This window comes from Chrysemys picta, chromosome 2 (assembly GCF_011386835.1).
Source record: "Chrysemys picta bellii isolate R12L10 chromosome 2, ASM1138683v2, whole genome shotgun sequence".
NCBI lineage: Eukaryota > Metazoa > Chordata > Testudines > Emydidae > Chrysemys > Chrysemys picta.
In genome coordinates, this window is record NC_088792.1 from 65,670,055 (window position 1) to 65,692,383 (window position 22,329).

Here is a 22,329-nt window from a genome sequence, read left to right on the forward strand (position 1 = left end):
TGAAATATGTGGACAGCATTCAGGACAGAAATCCCATGGTGCAATGTTCTGCCACTAGGCTCTATGCATTTGGGGATTTTTCTTGTGGCACATAATAGGATACCTACTAGAAACCACTGGAATTCTGGGACTTGAGGTCAAATGAAAAAATTCCCATGATTCCTCTCCTTTTATCCCATCATTCATCTGGCTTTTGCAAGCCAGCGCCATTGTCAAACTGCTATCAGGCTGCATGGGGGAGACATGACTGAATGCTGTGATCCTGATGGTAGTTAATATAAGCTGGCAGATGCACATGTATTGGCAGTCGTGCTTTGGGTAACTTGAGAGACCGCCATGGTGGTGCTGTAGCAATATGAGCACAGTAGGAGGCTGAAATTGAGCAGTGACCTCTCTACGAACTTTTTCAGGATTGGCTTCTCTCAGTGAGCTGCCACTTCTGGAATCAGGCGACCAGCACTTACTGGTGGAACAGGATAGTGCTGCAGACCTGGGAAGATCAGCAGTGGTAGCAGTACTTCAGGATGAGAGAGAGCTCGCTTTACTAGAAATCTGTGCAGAGCTCACCCCAGAGCTGTAGTAGTGGAACACCTACATGAGAGCTCCCTTCAGCATGGAAATGTATGTGGCTGTTGCTATCTGGAACCTTGCCATCATGATTGCTAGTGGTCTTTAGTTAACCAGTTTGGTATTGGTAGATCAGTTGTGGGGCTGTTGCCCTGGAGGTATATGCTGTTATCAAGAAGTACTGGCTCCTTTTTCTAACTTCTTTTCATGAAACGCCTCTTAATTCTATCCCTGATTACCTTAGTGTGGGACACCACAAACTCTTACATGTTTATCATATCTCTTTGTAATTTCTTGACATTTGGGGGAAAAGAAGGAAACATTTCTCTAGCTGGTTGATTTAAAAAAACAAAACACAACTTGTTAGAAGTTGCTCAGAGGTGTGGAATGTTTTAAGTAATCCTGGCCCAAATGGAGACGTTGGCAGAGGGCAGGTGACTAATTCAATGCGTCATGGCTCTGCAATATATCCTATTGATATCACTTCCACCACATATGTGGTCTGTAGCATGCACAGGCTCTTGGTTTTGGAATCAAGGAAAGGTGCTCCATTTGGATAATTTAAGATCAGATGATCTTTTTCCTAGTTAAATATTCTGCTAAAACCTATTTAATCACAGGAAAGTAACTCTTTAGCTTATTTTTTTTATACTAAAAGTACTTGGGCCCAGATCCTAAAAGGTATTTAGGCTCCTGACTTCCATTGAAACCAGTGGAAGTTAGGAGCCTAAATTCCTTTGATGATCTGCGCCTAGAGAAAACTGTAGCTATATCCTCCAGGAATTCCTGGCTCCAGTCAAAAATAAGTCTTGATCTTGAGTGTTAAATCCTGCTCATCTTACTCATTCACTCAGAAGGCCCTAAAGAAGCCAAAGGAGCTATGTGTAAGAATTTAGCCCCAAATCTGTCTGTCTAGGTAGTTTATATTGTCCATCCAGTCAATATAATATCTAAATTTTGCCCACTGTTTAAAAATAGAAACAATTAATCTCTCTCCCTCTCTTTTCCCAGCCTGTAAAAATAGCTTGGTTAATGTATATGGTTTTGAAACATGTATTTGTTTGTGTGGGTGAAGAATTTATTGAAGCAGAGCTATGTCAAGGAAATGAGTTTTGCATTTAGTTTTTGGAAGTAGGTAGGCCTGTGGCCACTCCTATCACTGAGTTAGATCTATAATTAGGTGCATATCTCTTATGAAAACCTTCCTCTGTTGGTCAACAGGATGAATGTTCCATTGAAATATAGTGTGGAGAGAGAAAGAGAGGAGGTCGCTTGGTAAGCTATGAACAGTCCTAATGGAGGGCTCTGAACACCAAGACAGGATCTTGAATAGGGTGACCAGATGTCCCGATCTTATAGGGACAGTCATGATTTTTGGGTCTTTTTCTTATATAGGCTCCTATTTACCCCCCACTCCCCACCTCCCTATCATGATTTTTCACACTTCCTGTCTGGTCACCCTAATCTTGAACCAAATTCTGTATTCAATGGGAAGTCATTGCAGAGAGTGGAACATCATTGCACTGACTTATTAACAGTGACTTGTGATGCTAAGGAAACTGGCTGCTGCTTTTTATATGAGCTGGAGCTTCTATCTTAGATATGAGATGAAGTAATCAAGCCAAAAGGTAATGAATTCATGGATTTCTATGAGCAGCCTATGTCCAATGGGATGGGACACAATCTTCTGTCCATTTACAGTTGGAAGAAGACATTGTTTACCCCCCTGGCTTTTGTGGCACCCATTGGCCCTGAGAATTGCAAAAAGATCCCAAACCCTAAAAACCAGTTGGAGAATCCAAGGACAGATCAAGCCCTCATCAGTGAGGGGTGTTACAGAAGAGGCAAGTTCTTTGAAGCCTTCTCCTCTTCTTACCAGCATTGCCTGACTCTTACCTGAGTTCAGCTTTAGCCAGCTGCTCTTCATCCAGGTTCTGATTTCTTCCTGACATTAAGATAACTGGGAGACGTCCTTGTAGCAGGGTTCAGTCCTAGAGCGCATCCCCTTAGGGTATGGTAAGGCAGTACAGGCACCCTGACTGTCATGCTCCAGCCCCTGATGTCTCTGGGGAGTCTTTCCCACAGTTTTCTTGTGCCCTGGTCTTTAGACTCTCAAACTGCTTCCACTTGGTTTAGAACAGGGATAGGCAACCTATGGCATGTATGCCAAAAGCGGCACGGGAGCTGAATTTCAGTGGCACTCATTCTGCCCGGGTCCTGGCCACTGGTCCGGGGGGCTCTGCATTTTATTTTAATTTTAAACAAAGCTTCTTAAACATTTTAAAAACCTTATTTACTTTACATACAACAATAGTTTAGTTATATATTCTAGACTTATAGAAAAAGCCCTTCTAAAAACATTAAAATGTATGACTGGCACGCGAAACCTTACATCAGAGTGAATAAATGAAGACTCAGCACACTACTTCTGAAAGGTTGCCGACCCCTGGTTTAGGAGCTCCACAGCTGGGCTGTGATTCAGTCAGGCTTCCTCATCCCACCAGCATCTGAGTTCTGATCCTGCTCCAAGGAGCTTCCCTTGGTCTCTAGACTCACAATCTATTTCTCCTTTGGTGTGCGGCTGTGCTGTAGCTTATGGCTAGGGCCCTTTGTTTTCAGTTTTTCTTCTATTTAATTTTTCCCGGGAATTTATCAGTGTTCATTACCACAACAATAAAAACAGGTGAAAATCATGGCAAAAACTATTAATTTTTCTGGGTAAATATCAGGGTTTATTTTGGTGGATGGAAAGACGGGGAAAAAGTATTCAGTAGCTTTGAATTCCGTTCATCAATGTGATTTGCTTCAGAACTAAAACAGAACTCAAAACACAATGCCACCTCTGAGTTTAAGAAAACAATACATCTCTAATCCCCAAATAAAACTTTTCATTTGAATAAACCATTTGCTGTTGTATACTTAGAACTATTAGCCCATAAATATTTACATTTAATACTTGGGCCACACCATTTGCAGCGCACACACTCAACTTCATTCTTTTCTCCTGTTTTTGTTTTTTTTAAAGCTTTTGAATATTTCCTTATGTTCTGAAACATATTCTGATAGAGATTTTTGTTCATTTTAGTGTGTCAAATCTTTAAACTGTTATCTGTGAACAGCTTGAAATGTGTACGTGGTGGGCGTGAAATTCATCAGTACGTTCAGAAGCACACACACTTCAGAGCTTTTGTGCCTGCCTGTTTGTTTATAGTGTGTATCTTCTAGACTAATACATAGCCTTACTTCAACAGGCAGCTTTGCATATAGACAAAGACTAATGTATTATCGTAATCTCATGCAAGGTATTGTATTTTCCTAATAAAACAAGTTATTTTTTATATATATTTTAATGATACAAAAGTAGGGTGAAAATAAGAAAAAAATGAATAATACTTTTTGTGAACCCGGGAATTTTTCTGTAAAAATCGGTTTAAACTGAAAACAAAGGGGCTTACTTATGGCAGATATCCTCAGCCCACCAACATGCAGATTCTGGTTCCCATCCAGGAGCCCTTTCCACGGCCCTAACCCTATGCTTCTGTTTCCCTTCCCCAGCTCAGAACTGGGTTTTAGCATGTCAGGGGGCACCTGATTAACATCTGGCCCCATTCCCAGCTTGGCTGCTGATTCCTAGAACACTGGTTTTCATAAAGAGGGCACATCATGGAACAGGGGTTGGGTGGCCCCCAGGCTCCACTGCTCATAAAGTGGACAGACCACCCTGTTACTGTGCTGTTTACATTTGCTGTAAAAGAGGTGTATTGTAGGGTACTGTCTGCATCTTGCTGGCACCGCGCTCTCAGTAGCTTCAACAACTAGATACTGAATAATAAGAGCAAGAGGATTGAACTTTGCAGGAGAGGGCTCATAACCACCCTATAGTCTTGGTCTGAAAGCCATTTCAAATGAGTTTCTGTTTGCTCCTCCATCATCTTAGAGGCAGGATTTATTTGTATTCAGTGGCATACAATGCCACAGAGAGGTCTAGAGGATGTGTGCTGATGTCCTTCTGTTGTCTAAGAACAAATAAATTGAAACATAAGGGTTCTGTTATGGAGATCTTCCATAAGATGTCTTGGGGAATTTTGAGTGTGAAATGAAAACATGTCTTGTGAGCATGATGATGTTTTTTCCTTGCTGTTGTCTTGTACCATGTGTCTTGAAGTGTCTGTCCTTTAGTATTTTGGGGGTTTTCTGGCTTAAGAAAATACTTCCCCTTCTCCCCCCCCCCCCCCCCCACCAGAGTGGACAGATGGAAGAGAAACACTATATTTTTTATAACAAAGCATCCGCTTTACTGGAATGTGAACAGTGATTCATTTACGGGAGAAACACTATGACCTTTCCGTGTATGTGTAGCCAACAGGTTATTGGAATCTTAACTCCAGTTTCCTGCTGCTCCTTTCCCTCAGGGTCCTAACTCCTTGCCAATTTTTTGTGTACACACAATAACAATCATTATAATAGAATTGGATGTCTATTAATAAACGTGTCATTTTTAATCACTTGTGTAGTAGGAATGTAAATTTTGGATTAGTCATAATTTTGGAATCTCTTGTAATGAGATCTTGGTCACGTTCTGGGAATGGGAATTTTTATTTCACCCAAGATGTTTTCCTCCGACCAGGGGAGAAAGAGGTTCTAAAAATCCAGCATTAAAGGGTAGATTCAAAAGCTGAATGGAAGACAGTACTTCACAGGGGAAAGGGCAATAGCTAAGTAACATACGTAGTCATAAGCCTTGTTGATAAGAGCATTTTGGCAGTGCCAACATGTCTAACGTGCCTGTGACATTCCCCACTCACAAGAATTTGCAACAGTGCGCAGCTGCCATTGTGACTGAACTTGCTTTCAGCAAGGCTAAATGCTCTAGCTTTGTCCACACTAGTGTTGTAGCTAGGAATGGAAATTTGGGTGGGTCCCAATTTATGGTGGATAGGCAATGACCGAAGGTCAGATGTCAGCACCCCATAGCCTCTAGGGCAGGTAACCAGTCCCAAACCTCCTCCTTTTTCCACCCAGGGTGACCTGAAGGGCTCTCACCTTGGCTGCAGTGTGTTATCTTGCACAGCTCCTTGTACTTTCTTGCCTCCTTCAGACAGGAATGGGTCTAGCCTGCCTTGGTCTCCCTTCTCTGTAGTGGCTTCGGGCAGAGGACAAAGCTGACCAGTGCCACCCACTGAGGATGTACCGCTGGCTGGAATAGGTGGTGTTTAAGAGTTACTAATTTGGATTTAGCTTAAAGTTGATGCTTAAAATAAAGTGTAATAAGCCACTCTTAAACTGAAATGTTCACACAGGGGTTTGCACCTGTTTAAATCATTTAAAAAACTGACTTAAACTAGTGAAAGTTTCTTGTGTAGACAAGGCCCAATTTGCTTCCTCTCCTAAACACACAGGAGTAAACTTGGGAACTCTGGAACAATGCAGGTATGAGATGTGCCCCCAGTTTGCAGGGAAGCTACTTGTCTCACGCCTTGGATGGCTGTACTTTATTATTTATATTCAGAGGTGCCTAAAAGTGTGCTAGGTGCTGTGCTAACAAATATAGGAAGGCAAAGTCCAGCTCAGCGAGCATTCAGTCTAAAATGACAGACTGATGAAGGGTGTAGGAAAGAATTGGTACGTACCAGTAAAGTGGTCAAAGTGATGATTGGCCAAGTCTTCACATCTTTTTTCTTCTTCTTCTTCTTCTTCTTTTCTTCTTTTAAAATTATAAGCTATTCTCAGCTAGCCTTTTATCTACCTCTTATTATTTAACTAATATCTCCTAGGGAGTCACAGGGTAGTGTGACTGCCGCTCAGGTAGGTATACCCACAGTAGTTTTAATCTAGCTAGTTCAATTAAAAATAGCAGTGAAGATGCAGCAGCATGTACCATATAAGCCTGCCCAGAACCCTGGTATGTACATGCGTTACTAACCCATGCCAGGATCTGTTGCACTATATCTTCATTGTTCTTTTAGCTGAGTATAATTCTAAGGTCTATGTTCTAAAGGAGCTCAGAGTAGATCATTATAATGGTTCCTTCTGGCCTCAAAACATGAGAATTGGTAAATTAAATTTATCCTAGAAGCACAACGACTTGAAGTAGACCAGATCAAGATGCACAGAGAGCTGACTCCACTTGCTAAACTCTTTTTCATATCTTTCCTCCTACTTTGTGGTGCAATTGAGGAAGCTGTTTGGGACTGGTCAGTCTCAGGGAAGTGTAGTAGGTGCTGTCATTCAAAAGATGAGAACCTTTGCATTTATTATGGTTATTTTAGTTTACAATATATGTGCCCTGGCTGCCTTTACAGACCTTTCCTCAGACTACTGGTATTGGGCTGGCAGTTCTGTACTTCAGAGCAGGCTTCTCCTTTTCATTTTACTTTGCTGGTCTCAGGAAACAGACTAGACCGTAGCACACCTCCTGCAGGTGACCAGACCCTGCTTCTCAAAAATACCAGTTTTGACATGCCATGCAAAACAGAACAAGGAAGGCTGCAACAGTTTAATTTAAAAAAAACAAAACAAACAAAAAAAAACCAATAAACCAAACCCAAGATGAAAGATTATGTAACTCTTTGGAAAGGCAATTCAAAGTAGCAGAAATCTTAAATACAGAAAAAAATAAGATGAAGTTTAAGAAATGATTGGAGCTAGGCCCTAGCTGGAACTTCAGATCACAAGTATACAAAAGGTTCAGAACATTAAAAGGAGCAAGTCTGGAGGGGAAGGATCAGATGGTGACAGCTTTTGCATGCATGAGTCTATTTGAAAAAGTAGTGTTGCAGTAAGCATGCACTGTGTTCATTAGCTTCTGCTCTACTCATAGACTCATAGACTTTAAGGTCAGAAGGGACCATTATGATCATCTGGTCTGACCCCCTGCATGCTGCAGGCCATAAAACCGTCCCTACCCCTTCCCTGGACTCTGCTGTTGAAGTCCCCAATCCTGTTTTTAGTGACTTCAATCGGCAGAGACCCTCCTGCTAGAGATCCCTGCCCCATGCTGCGGAGGAAGGCGAAAAACCTCCTCAATTAGCATTAAACCCTTCTCATAATTACAAGGTTGTTATGCCAGACACATACTTTAGAGCAAGTAATACTTTTCAGAATAGACTTACATTTCATTTATAAAATGTTTAACTCCTTAAACATGCCTATATTGTTTCTGACATAGGTTCAAGATCTTCCTTCTAACCAAGGATTTTGGCCAAGGCTCCAGGAGTCTGATAGGTCAGGCTTGCATCCCCTAATGTATTTGTGTAACTAACTGACTTCCAACGATTTCATTGGGAGCTAGGCTCCTAAATACCTTTGAGGATCCAGGCCTCAGTCTCTGTTTATCTGCCTGGGATCCTTGCTACGGCCTCTGTTACCGACTGTAGCTTGTATAAGTGACAAAGCTTCAGTTTAGTTGTTTGTAACTGCATCATACAAAAATGTCTGTCTTGTGGTCTGATACTGCTGCCCATCACCAATAGTATTTGAGCACCTGATCGATCTATCTATCTATCTATCTATCTATCTATCTATCTATCTATCTATCTATCTATCTATCTATCTATCTATCTATCTATCTATCTATCTATCTATCTATCTATCTATCTATCTATCTATCTATCTATCTATCTATCTATCTATCTATCTATCTATCTATAATTTAGAAATGTATATATGCACATGTGTATCTATGTATTTGTATTTTTTTAACCTGTAGTATCATATTTTGTATCTGAATATAAAGAATCAACACACGTTTGACTCCCTACACTAAACTTTTGATTTTACGTGGAAGATGCTCAGATACTGAAGCAATAGGTGCTGTAAGATAAAATAAAAACAGCATTTTCTCACAGAGTACAGAAAAGGGAATCAAACACTTTCCTAAAGCAAGAATACATACTAACAGAGAAATAGTCTTGTGAGCTACCAGCCCTTCTGTTCATAATTGTGCAGATCACCTCTCCTCTCATTAACAATTGTCTAATACCCCTGTGACCACTACGGCAATTGCTTACACAGAAAAGTAACTTTAGAAAATTTATTTAATGTAGTTTTGGCTTTTTAATGCAAGTTGGCTGTTGCAAACAAGTAGCAGAGCCCGCATCATGTGACAATCCATCTCTCTAGCACATTTTGCATGGAGCACTGTTGGAGAGCTGGAGCTATAGAAGAAGAATTGTGAATGCTTCCAGAATGACTGCAACAAACTCACATCCTTCCCCAATTAATAACCAGTTGTCATGATGAAAACTGACACGTATCACGAAATCAGTCCCATCACCCATGCCTACCATCTCCAATAGTTGGCTAATAATTGGCATTGCTCTGGCCTTCTGAGTGTTCTCTAACCAAGATTAGACTGACGTTATGGGTAAGAAACCAGATGAAACAGCAGAAAGTATATGAGCACCCTTGATAGAGTTTGTCTGCTATCTGAGGACTCTACAATGGGAAGACGGGAGAAAAAGAAAATACATTGTAGGCTGTGTATGAATATCTTGTTTTTTAAATTATGGCCATCTTGAAGCTTCTCAGGGGTTTGGAATGCAAGTCATTCTGCAGCCAGAGAGGGATTATTAGACAGGGTGCAGGTGACACAGTCAGACTTGCTTAATAAATCCCAATTTCATTTACAGCATCATGTAATATCACCTGGCTGTCACTGCCACATGTCTGGTGCATGTATAATTATTTTTTGGGGGAGGGCTGATGATGATCAAGTTTGATTAATTAAATGGCTCTTTGATTCCCAGGTTCCTGTGTAATTCATGACACTCTCCTAGATAAATGTTTTTTTTAGGTGATTTCAATTCATTTTCCTGATAGAACAGTTCTTGCCATGTGATAGAATGGTGAGCATGCTTGATTGGAAATAGGCATCATAACGTTAGAGAAGTTTTTCTATAAGATGACCATTTCATCAGCCATTGAGCTGAAGTCCTGCATGAATGTGACCAGTTTCACCTAGGCATCTTGACAGTGGCTGCTCAGAGTCCAAATTTCAGGAGGAACTCTATAACTTGCTTTAGCACGCTTTATCAAAGGGCTGTTTTTGAAATTGTCCTTCACTTCTGGCTTGTAGCCAGTGCTTAAATTGTAATGAAAGAGGTGCCGGGGCTCAAGCAGTTTTTTTCATTCATAACCAATGCAGCAAACCTAGAGGTGCCAGAGCTGAGCCCTGGCACAAATTAAGCACTGGTTGTGGCTGCCAAAATCCTGCTGATAATTTGGAGTCCCTTATGGAAAAGTGCCCAGTTTCATTTGAAAACTGTCCTTGTTTCCTTTTAATAGCCACGTCAATGAAGTGCTGCTGCTGCTGGTGTGGAAGTCAATGACTGGAATGTGCATTGGCAACTTGAGGCACAAGGACAGCTGGTCCTCATGGATCTTTAATTTGGTTAATTTAACATCTGAATACTGCATAGAATTAAGATGAGGATACATTTATTTTCCTTTTGATTATTTCCTTATATTTTCAATGGGGGCAGTGCTCCAGTAACAACTGCTCCACTGCAGCTTGGCAGCAAGAGAAGGACAAGTTGATGCTGTGAATGCCAAACTGGGGTATGAGAGAGAAGCAAAGATTCTGTTTGGACAAACAAAAGAACATGTCCATGGCCTACAGTACTGGACAAAATCCTTTGTCTGTGGGAAGAATGATTCAGACTTAGGCACAAATGCCCCTATATGGCTGTCTGTTAAAATTTTTAATACTAAGTTGTTTCCTTGTTGCAGGAAGTAACTTATTGTATGTTTTATGTAAGTAGTCTTGTGTCTGTTAACGTATGAGTGATGGGGTCCATCTGCATCTACCACAGCTGATCCTCTAAGGCCAAGGGAATGATCCAAGGATTGGAAAACATGCCTTACAGCGAAAGTTTCAAGGAGCTCAGTCGGTTTACCGTAACAAGGTGAAGAGGTGATTTGATCATAGTTAATAAGTACCTACATATGGAACAGAAAATTTGATACTAGAGGGCTCTTCAGTCTAGCAGACAAAGCTATAACAAGATCCAGGGGCTGAGAGTTGAAGCTAGACAAGTTCAGAGTAGAAATAAGGCACAATTTTAAGTGAGGAATAATTAACAATTGGAACAACTCAGGGGTTGTGTTGGATTCTCCATCACTAGAAATTTTTAAATCAAGATTGTATGTTTTTTTCTAAAAGATATGCTGTAGTTCAAACTGGAATTAATCCAGGGAAATTCTATGGTCTATGTTAGATAGGAGGTCAGACTAGATGACTGTAGTGATCCCTTCTGATTTTATAATCTACGAAAGAACAGCTTGACTTCTGCTGACAGCTTGAAGTGAGTATTTTCACAATCCCACTTGAGTGTCATAGGCTATAGCCAAAAGGAAACTAGCAACCCTACTTATTAATACAGTCAGAGGGTCATATTCATTGCTGGTATAACACTGGTTGAAGTCAATAGCTTACACCAGAGCTGAATTTATTCAAAATTTTCTAGCGAGGTCTGCATGTGGAGTAATGGAAGCACATGTGAATGAAACATCAGAGAAATTGAAACAAGAGAGCTTATTGTGATGTGAGAAGTTGCTGGTTAATGCAGTGTAGTTCTTGTGTGTGTGACTTTTATGTTAAATATAGAGAGGCTAGTGACACTGGATCCCTGCAGGTGTAAGGTGTAGGGAAGACTGCAGTCCTGGAAGGACAGGACCTAGCCAGGACCAGGAGGTGGAGGACAAGCTGCCAGCTGGGGGAGGCCACCTGGCTGATGAATGACTCCTACCCAGGGACTGAGCCCTTCAGCCTCAGAGTGGCCTCCCCCCCCGGGGGCTCCTCCTTGCACTGCTGGCCAGAGGTCTCTGCCCTGGCAAGAGCATCCTCTGCTTGCCCTGCACCTTATGCCTGCAGGGATCCTGTGTCGCTGCAGGGAGCTTTCTGCAGCCCTGCTGTCATGGGGGTCTCTGCTCTGCCCCACCAGGACTACAGCCTTCTTTGTATCTGCTGGTGTGAGTATTGCCAGCTTTGTTGCAGCACAGGGAGCCCTCTGCAGCTCCGCACAGCTCCATTCACTCACCCCTAGGACAGCAGGATTGCGGAGGGCTCTCTGCACTGCCACAGGGCCGGTGACCACCAATCCCTGAAGGCACATGGTGTGGGGAGGGGGTGAGGCTGAACTTGCTTGTTACCAATGGATATTTTGTTGTTGTTGATTTCATTGTGTCAACTGAAATCCACGTTTACTGACATCTATTGATTTATATCAAATCCTGCCTAGCCTAAATATCTAGTATCCGTAAGAGATGCCAGACTGGTAACATTGGAAACCAAAGCTCTTTAATAAACAGAACTAGTCCTGCTTTGGGCAGTGCCAAGCCTTTTTCCCCACCTCTTCTCTCCATTGTGCTGCAAACCCTGTTCTACTGGAAGGACTACTCTAGGGGTGAGAGGGCAGTCCCAGCACCACACCCTTTGCCTCTGCTGAAACTAGTGGTGATGGCTACAGTGACGTGAACAGAGATGATCAACTCACGTCACCTAGGACAATTAGCTTCCCTAGCCCCCAACAAGAATGCCTGAAATGGCCTGCAGCTTGAAGGAAAATTCCATGAAATGATGATCAGAAAACGCTTGTGTGGACTTTGGTTGTTTGTGGTAGATTTTGGTAGTGAATGGTCAACTGTTACCCAGGTCTGAAAACAAAATTACTCTTCCCTAGCACCAACCAAAGTTGGTTATTAGGTTTGCTCCTTTAGAGAGATCCAAAGATGGATGGATAGATATTGAGCAGAGGATCAGTGTTTCTTGTTTGTGGGAAGCATAACAAGGATTTGTAGAATGGACTAGAGGCTTGTGAATAATATCAGAACACACAAAAACACCAGCAGATGCCACCAAATAACAAAAGGCTGATCATAGCATTGCCATATAATCTAATATAAATACATCCTAAGATGTTGGGAGAGGTGAGGGATTTCTCTCTCCTTTATTCCATATTCTGCTGCCAGTGATTTAGAGACCGCCAATCCTTGAGTGAGTTGCAGAGCTTGAATAGGATGCTGGGGCAGAAAACAATTGGTTCTTTTGATCATATTTATTTGCTTAGTGCTCAGGCCAGCTCTGAACTCGCACACTGGCAATTTTTTGTGCCTATATAGTATTGCTTTAAGTTTTTGGCTATTAGTTATGTTTGTGAGTGTAGGGAAATGGTCAGCCTGTCCTGTAGTGGCTCAAGAGTGTATCAATCTCAGGGGAAACTGTTAAGAAGCAGGGTATAAACTGTCAAATTGGTTGAGAGTTCTGTACTTAGATTTCACCAGCCAATCATCAAGTGTAAACTCTTCAACTATCTGGAGATTTATTAACTAGGAAAGGAAACGAGTTATTTACAAGGTTAAAGCAGGAACACATACATACAAATGACTTAGTTTTAAGTTTCAAAAGGTAATAGAAGCTTCTATAATAAACAAGCTCTATATGTTCCTTAGGGCTAACCCAGACTTAACACTGGGGATCTATTGTTTATACCTAGAAAACCTTGCTCTCCAGAGTCCAAGCAGCATAGAGACACTGTTCCTCCTTGTTAGGGCTTTTTATTTCTTTTCCCCCTTCTGCTCTAAGTTGCAAACTTAGCTGATGGGAGGAATTCACTTGCATGCCTCCTTTTCATAGGGGGCGCTGCAGAGAGGGAGAGCGCAATCAACAGTCTTTTGTTCTCTGATGTTCCACAGTAGTTTATTTGGTGTTGATGGGCCTTCTCTGTTTGGCAGGACCTAACACATGGGTGGGCAAACTTTTTGGCCCGAGGGCCACAATTTGGGTATTGGTATGGAAATTGTATGGCAGGCCATGAATGCTCACAAAATTAACAATTCAGAGATATTCAAATAAACTTTTATTTAATAAAGATACAGTATAGTGGAAATAAACATAAAACCTTACTTACATTGTTATGATGGTATATTTATAATAGTATTACAATAATTAAACCAAACTTACACCCTTTCCATGCCCTTTCTCTCTAGCCTGGATTTGTTGGGCATCAGCTTCCTGTCATTGGAACTCATTGAGATTCACCTGCCCTCAGAAATCTCCTCCACATAGGTCCCGACAGCCCATAACTTTGAAAACCGCTACTGTCAGCTTACACCCCAAACCCCGCTTTGCCTCCAGCACTTATAATGGTGTTAAATATATTTTAAAGTGTTTTTAATTTATAAGGGGGGGGGGGGTCGCACTCAGAGGTTTGCTACTGTGAAAGGGGTCAGCAGTACAAATGTTTGAGAACCACTGACTTAGAGCAAGGGGTAGGTACTTCTATGTAATAGATCTATATCTAAATCTAAGTAAATAAAAGGTATTCAGGCTGATACCAAAACAGGGAAGGAACACATTTTTGTATTTAAATCAGTTGGTTTCCTCCCTGCAGGCCAGAAAACACTTTGGCCTTGGCTACACTCGTGGATTCACAGCGCTGCACTCACTGTGCTCAGGGGGGGTGTTTTTTCACACCCCTGAGCACAGCAAGTGCAGCGCTGTGAATTGCCAGTGTAGCCAAGGCCTATATCGAGACTGTAAACCTGCCACTCTCTCTCTTGATTCCTCTTCCCCATCATGTACAGTCTCTCTTCTTTATAATTGTCAAAATATTATTTTGTTGAAAACTGAAATGGGGTCTGAGCTACTTATCTGGGGATAGCCAGCATCTGACACACTGAGTGAACAGTCTCTGGCCTCCCAAAGGGGATGAAGGAAGCAGATAGAATTTCCTGGGTACTAGTCTTGGGGAGGCAGAAAGGTGCAGCTTTTTGCCCCCATATAATGCTATAATAGGGTTGGTGAAGGTTGCAAATGGGCACATAGAGAGCCAGCTGATTTGAAAGATACTAGGCACAGATATATTCAGTGTTAAAGTACAGGTGATGGAAGGGTTGGCATTGCAGCTTCCTGGACTTAGAAACAAATATTTGGCTTCATTCTAGTCCTCTCAGTCTATTTAATGAAACCTGAGTTCAAACATTAGCAGCTGAAGACAGAAGTTTTCTCTAAAGATTCAGGTTTGTATGAATTGCTTGTGTAACCCAAGTTTCACAAGCATCTGGTCCCAGACTGTGGAACTGACTCCCGCAGGATGTAAGGCCCAATGTAAACCTTACTATCTTCCGCTCCATGTGCAAGGCGCACTTCCTCATCCTTGCCTTCACTAACGTATATAAAAACCTAATCAAAATTACCAAAACTCTACATTGTGCATACAGCTTCCCCCATGAGGAGAGGATGAGAGAGAAAATGAATCACAGATGTTAGTCCTGTTGTTTAATGCACAATTAAAAGTTGTTCAGATGCTGTGGTGATGAGGGTGGTGTCACCTTGCCTCAGTGGGTACCAGCGGAGAATACCAGATTCAGGACAAACTGAGAAATAAGGCAGACTCACCCCCAAACTGGTGGTTACTCTACCATTAGATATACAAAGCCAGTAACAAAAGTAAACTTATGTCTCAACATGCTGGTTAACAAGAAGTCAAAAATGCAGTCTCCTTAGGCATTCCAGCACTTATTTCACCCCCCAGCCACTAGACTTTGATGAGTGGTTATTGAAAACCAATTTAATCAAACAAAGGGTTCTTCTGATCTCAAGAGCTCAGCCACATAGCCAAGTCAATATATAACTCAGATCTTACCCAATAATCACGCTGCTTCCAGTCCTTTCGTAATTAAAATCTAAAGGTTTAAGAGAAAAGAATGCGTGTGTATAGATAGATATAGATATATCATTCCTTTGGATTAGGTTATAGCAGTGATGTTACGGACTGTTGGCTTGAAAAGTCTCTGGTAACTTCCAAAAAATTGGAAGGTCTTCAGTCCATAGTCAGAGTGCTCTTTTTAGTTGTATGTCCAAAGTCCAGAGTATTAGAACAGGAAAGAGGTAACATGGAGATGTTCCAAGGGTCTTTTGTATCCTCTGCCATGTGGATGGAATCTTACTATCTTAAACAAAGCTTATAGCCTAGTTTGTGGAAAGATAGTGGCACAAGATGGAGTCCAGGGTCACCTGATCATGTCACATGCCCTTACATGGCTTGCCATTGGCCATTTGGAATCTGCAGGAAGAGCCATCTGGGCAGAATAAGTTTCTTCAATGGCCCATTGTGAGAGTTAATTGCCTTTGATGGGCCATCAACACAAAGCTATCTGGCTTCAATGTAGATTTTACTGGGTGGGTATTAGCCCAGGAACAAACACATTTGGGATACAGATCTATTGCCAATATTGATAACTTCAGATAAAGTGATGATACATGGATTTAAAGAAGATAATAATCTTTAGTGAATCATAACTTTTCCATTGACTCCTTACATGATATACTTTGTACAAGTTTTGTTGCGCTTGTCTAACAGTGCATCCGAAGAAGTGGGCTGTAGTCCACGAAAGCTTATGCTCTAATAAATTTGTTAGTCTCTAAGGTGCCACAAGTACTCCTGTTCTTTTTGCGGATACAGACTAACACGGCTGCTACTCTGAAACTTGTCTAACAGTGGCAGTGTTAATGGGACAAATGGTTATATTTCAATCATACATCATCACAGGTGGTTTAAGGACCTATAGAATAGAACCTACTGACTTCACAAATAGAGCAGCTTGAAAACCAGTGGGAAATATATAGTAAACACTTTCACAAAATTCCCCACTGCCACCCTTATTTTTGGAAAAATTTTGACCAGCCTTAGTTCTCATCGTAAACAACGGGTCACCTCATCTTAATGATGTAATAAAATAATTTTTCCTCCAAACTGGTTTGGACATGTTATCTTATGTCTGCTTTGAGGGACAACTTTCTCCTTCAGAGTGGCAAAACACAATATGCTAATCATTTCCTCCCACAGGCATGTTAATAAAACCTTTATGCCAAACAATACCATCATATACTACGTATATGCTATATGTTGCAGAAAAAGTATTTTTGAAATGTTGTAGCAGTTACAAAAATGTATTCCCAATATATTTTTAAATCTCTCTGCTGTGAATTCAACAGTAGGGGACTTTCAGGGGCAGGGAAAATAAAACTAAGGCCTTATTTACATGGAAACTGGAACTGAAATAACTAAATTTGTTGCAATTCACTTTTTAGTTATTTCAGTGAAGGCTTGAGTCTGGACACTCTTATTCCAAAATAAGGCTCTGACCCCAAAATGACTTGCATATATACTTAAATTTGTTACTATGAGTAGTTGCATTGAAATCAATGGAACTACTCATTGTAGTAAAGTTAAGTATGTGTGTAAGTAGGATCGGGACCTAAGAGTGTCCACACACAGACTTGCACCTAAATAATTAGAGGTGTGAATTAGGTACAATGTAGCTATTTTGGTTCCAGTTTCCATATGTATAAGGTTCAATTTCATAAACATGTAAGACTCCTCTAAAAATTACTAGGAGTATATTTTCTAGATATAACGTGCAATGACTGGAAAGTCTGATAGCTCAGGAGATTCCAGAGTGAGAAGCAAGTGCTGTCCATATCATTGGGAAGCTACCAATGGCATGGTAGTCTACCCTTTTTAATGGTATAAGCTCCTGTTTTTGCTCTTTAAGGATGTGAAATTGAACCTTAAACCTTTCACTTGTGCACAGATAAATATTGTCCATTCTGGGCCCTTGGTAATCCTGAGGGAGAAATAGCACTCTCTCAGGTAGATCTGGAGAGAAAAAGTTGTTTTGAAGCTGTTCAGAGATTTGCAATGTATTCCTGGAAGAGACTAGGTTAGTCGGTAGAATGTAGGTGAAATGGTCAGAGGTGCATGCAACATTGTAGAGCCATATGCATGATAACTTAATTTTGGACATGGGCACCACTTCCACATAGGGGTGTGTGTGGATCTATATAAACTGCATACAACCTAGTCTAGCTTTTCTGGGGTATTCATCTATCCTGAACACATTCACTAATTTTAGAAAATAACTTTAAAAACCCACACACAAACACAATACAACTCTGACTCCATGAAATTTACCCACACCTAAAGCCAACGTATGCTAGTAGGTCACTCATAACATGGGAAGATTTTTCTTTACAATCATGTTCTAGACTAGTTATCTATAGCATGTTTTAATGCATATTTATGAAAAAATCCCTATATGAATCCTAATGCAGATGTTTTGTCTTGTTCCCTAATGTAATATGATTCCAAAAATAGTCCTGCACTCAATTCATATAGGTGTGCTTCTTTATGATCCATATTATGCCTATAGGTATGACCTTATGAATCATGAGGAATGCCTATGGATTATGTAATTTATAGCACAGTTTTACAATCCCTGCTTCTCACAAGAAAGTCGTACATTACTATTCATACTACTTGTTTTGCACAGTATTTATTAATATTTCATCTGTCTCATACGTTTCTCTAGTGATTTTATACTGTGGCTGGGGGGCAGGTGGGGAGGGAAGGACCCCTTTCCACACTCCTTAGGGAAGCTGTGCTGGAACCCAGATAGTAACAACCCTATGTCATGGTTCTTGCTGGCATGGTTCCAGCTGTAGTGTGGACAAGCTCTTGGTAACATTCTGGTATAATTGGACTGAGCATATTATGTGATTCACCAAGTAAGGCTGTAGGCAGTTACGAAATAAGATATCACAATACATTTTGCAAATGCTTTTCCAGTTCCTGTTTCAGAGCAGATGAATGCTTATAAATTATTGTGCAAAGAAAGTTAATGAGTCGGGTACTCTGCTTAATCCAGATCATGCTGGACACAGCAGAGGAGAGTGTCAGGAAGCCATTTGCAGCTCCTTGAGTTTCTGGTTGGCTCCCGCTCCAGGGGTACAGTTTAGACTCCAGTTTTTGCTGTAGTTCCTCAAAGGACCATCTGTAGCTGGAGATAGATGGGGTGTATCGCGTCCTCCACTCCCCCAACCCAGGCACACAGGACTGTGCAGAGGCTGCAGGGAGAAAGGCAGAGGCAGCACCTACTCCATCTCTATGTCCACAAAGGACTCCTGCATGCCAGGGAAATGCCCATTAGGAAACTTGCACTGTGCCTCCACTCCATTTGTTGACATTTTCCATCTGAAGTGTAAAGTTTTAGGTAGGGGTTCAAGCCACTTGTTGGTTGTTCTCCCAGAGACCCCCTAGCTGTAACCCTAGGCACCATATTATATTGAACCTGGGCTGGCCCATTCTCTTGTGGCAGAAGGATTACATAGCCCTATTTTACAGTAAGTTAAGGGCTAACTAGTCTGCCCATTTTGTTTTACAGGTGGATTTTTATCTTCTGTTTTGAGGATGACACCAAAACACGAAAAACAGGTAAGTGACTTTAACGGTAATAAATAAATGCCAAGTTTTATGGTGAGTATTGATAGAATTTTACTTTACAAAGCCCTGTAGACCGGAGCTTGGAAGATCATAGGGGCAAGCTAACTTGTTGGGTAACCGTTAGAGCAGTGGTGTGCAAACTTTTCCAGTCATGCCCCTCCTCCACCCCACCATCAGCGGAATCTGTCTGTGTCCCCCCCTCCATTACTGCACAGCCACGGCTTTCTCAGCAGTAGAGCTGGGGATGGGGGAGAAGCTGGGGCTAGAGGTGGAGCTGGTCTGGGGCAGAGAGGGAATGAAGGCAGAGCTGGGTTGGGGGTGGAGTGGGATGGGGGTGGATCTGGCCTGAAGGCAGAGCTTGGCCAGAGGCAGAGCAGGACTGGGGGCTGTATGAGGGTGGTGGAAAAGCTGGGTTGGGGGCATGGTGCTCCCTTCTCAGCCCCCGGGGGGCTGTCCTGGGCCTGGAGGCGGAGCAGGACTGGGGGCTGAATGGGGTTGGGGGAGGAGTGAGGCTGGAATGGAGCAGGGATGGAAGTGCGGTGCTCCCTCCCCACCCCTTTTGGGGGCTGGCCTGGGCCCCACCACATGGCCCCTGGAACATTCCTCTGTGACCTTCTAGGGGGGCATGTCCCACAATTTGGGGACCACTGCATTAGAGCTGGGTGAGCAATGGAAAACTGATGATAGAAAAAGGATCTATGGTAGTGGAGGAAGAGGGGGATACATTTGTGAAAGTCCAGGCACCTCAAGGATAAAAAATTAAGTTTTAACCCCCCACTTCAAATAAGCAGTTAAAACAACTATTTGCATACTGAACAGGAGTACTTGTGGCACCTTAGAGACTAACAAATTTATTAGAGCATAAGCTTTCGTGGACTACAGCCCACTTCTTCAGATGAATATTTGCATACTGTGATATTTAACAGTCAGAGTATATTGAGTAAGCTCTTTTATGAAAAGTTGTAATGCACTGAGCTTAATAGTCCTGATGAGATGTGTATACTGGTTATGGTGGAGTGTGTGTATATGTGTGTATGTATGTATTTATGTGTGCGTGTATGTATATAATGAAGAAAATCGTAATTGCAACTGTGGTGCAACTTCTTCAGCATCACCTCATAACAGGGCAGTAAAGTAATCAGTTGGAGAGGGGCAACTTCCCCAAGAAGATACAACGGGCTTCAAGCACCTAGCTAATGTTAGCCCAGGAAAAAAGAACAGGAGTACTTGTGGCACCTTAGAGACTAACAAATTTATTAGAGCATAAGCTTTCGTGGACTACAGCCCACTTCTTCGGATGCATATAGAGTGGAATAAATATTGAGGATATATATATATATATATATATATAATATACACACACATACAGAGAGCATAAACAGGTGGGAGTTGTCTTACCAACTCTGAGAGGCCATATATGCATCCGAAGAAGTTGGTAAGACAACTCCCACCTGTTTATGCTCTCTGTATGTGTGTATAAACAGGTGGGAGTTGTCTTACCAACTTCTTCGCATGCATATATGGCCTCTCAGAGTTGGTAAGACAACTCCCACCTGTTTATGCTCTCTGTATGTGTGTATGTATGTGTGTATATATATATATATATATATATATATCTCTCCTCAATATTTATTCCACTCTATATGCATCCGAAGAAGTGGGCTGTAGTCCACGAAAGCTTATGCTCTAATAAATTTTAGTCTCTAAGGTGCCACAAGTACTCCTGTTCTTCTTTTTGCGGATACAGACTAACACGTCTGCTACTCTGAAACCAGGAAAAAACAATGAGGAACCATCAAAGCAAATGGGAACAGCTTAAAGCTGAAAAGAAAACCTCAGTCTTCAAAAAATAAGATAGAATGGAGTTTTCCCCACATGACTGAAGAAAAAAACCCTGCAAACCCTTTTGAAATGGAAGGGGTTTGAACTGAAGGGCATCCAGATCTTTGGGAACAAAAGGTGGGAGGCTGTCCAGGAACTCTGGATCCCTCCTATAGCTAGAGGTACACGGGGAAACTGTTCGAAGGCAGTGGTTCTCATACTTATTTGTTTGTGCCCCTCTTCTGTGTGTCTGTAATAATTTACACTCCCGGGTGCCCAGCCAGCAGCCACCACTCTCCAGCTGCCCGGCTCTGAAGGCAATGCTGCTGCCAGTAGCAGCACAGAAGTAAAGGTGGCATGGTATAGTATTGCCCCCCTTCTCTGCTGCTGCTGAAGGTGATGCTGCCTTCAGAGCTGGGCACCTGGCCAGCAGCTGCTATGCTCTGAAGGCAGTGTGGAAGTAAGGTTGGTTGTACTGTGACACCCTCCCCCGCTCCCCATAATAGGCTTGGGACCCACTTTTGGGTCAGGATCCCCACTTTGAGAAATGCTGTGTACTTCTGTATACTTTTACCCTACTTTTTTGTGTAAGAGTACCCAAAAGACCAGATTTTACAGTCCATTACATAATTTCCATAGTCATGAATGTGGTAGACCCCTACATATGGGTGTTTTATTTATTAGACATTAAAATGAATTCATAGATTCATTCATGAACACAGCTTTAATTTACAATTAAAATATATATCTATGGTTATGGGTTTGAATGACCACTAATCTATTGTCCCAAACTAAATCAACGTTTCTGTTTAATGAGACAGAACAAAAACACAAACCGTGTGAAAGTTGAGTTACTATAGCTGAAAAATAAACTTAGCAGGCAGTTTTGTTGTAGGATTCCTTTGAGATTTATATTGCTTCCATTACTGTGGCTCAGGCCATGAAGTACCATGCTGGTATTTTTTTCTGTTGAGTGGCTTGCCTAAGGAGTTTAGTTTTAGTGGTATATTAATGAAATATTTCCCTTTTAAGCTGATGAGCACTCCAAATTGCATGTTCTCGCTAATGGCTAGTGACTTGAACTAGGAGCTCACACGGGGTGATTGAAGAGTAAGAATTTGGACTCCCCCAGGTCTTGGATCCAGGCACACAAGAGTAAGCCAGTGCTCATGCCTGCTGCTCCCTGCACTCAGAGCAGGTAGGTGGGGATTGGGTGGAGTCTTGGCTCCATTTCCAACGCTGTGCCACTGAACTGGTCTGGGGCACTTGTAATTTGCTGCTGGGATGGGTGCGCTGGCATTTTGCTTGACGTAGCCAAGACAAAACTGTTTTCTCGTGATTAAGGGACTATTGTGTTATAAAAGAATCCCCGGAAATGATAATCTTTGCTGTGCTGGCAGCCCTTACGCTCCACCTGCATTGGCCTAGAACCAAATTGGGAAGCTATGTTTGAAGAGCGATAAATCTCATGCCTGGAATATTGATATAAAGGGGTATGGCTTGCTCAGGAAGGACATGTAGGAGAAAAAAGGGAGGAGGCTTTGTACATGAAGAATATATACACTTGTTCTGAGGTTCAGAAAGAGGTGAAAGTCAAACCAGTTGAAAGTCTCTGGGTGAAGATATAAGGGAGGGGAAAAACAAGGGTGATGTAATG

At 41.8% G+C, this 22,329-nt stretch overlaps 1 protein-coding gene across 1 annotated transcript in view; it reads left to right on the top strand.

The window, feature by feature from the left end:
- SNX10 (sorting nexin 10) overlaps positions 1–22,329 on the top strand; it is a 58,382-nt gene that overhangs the window by 2,949 nt on the left and 33,104 nt on the right. The window contains exon 2 of the mRNA XM_005296975.5: positions 18,793–18,842. Coding sequence (XP_005297032.1) covers positions 18,819–18,842 — 24 coding nt within the window. The 5' untranslated portion in view covers positions 18,793–18,818. The remainder of the gene's footprint in view (positions 1–18,792; positions 18,843–22,329) is intronic.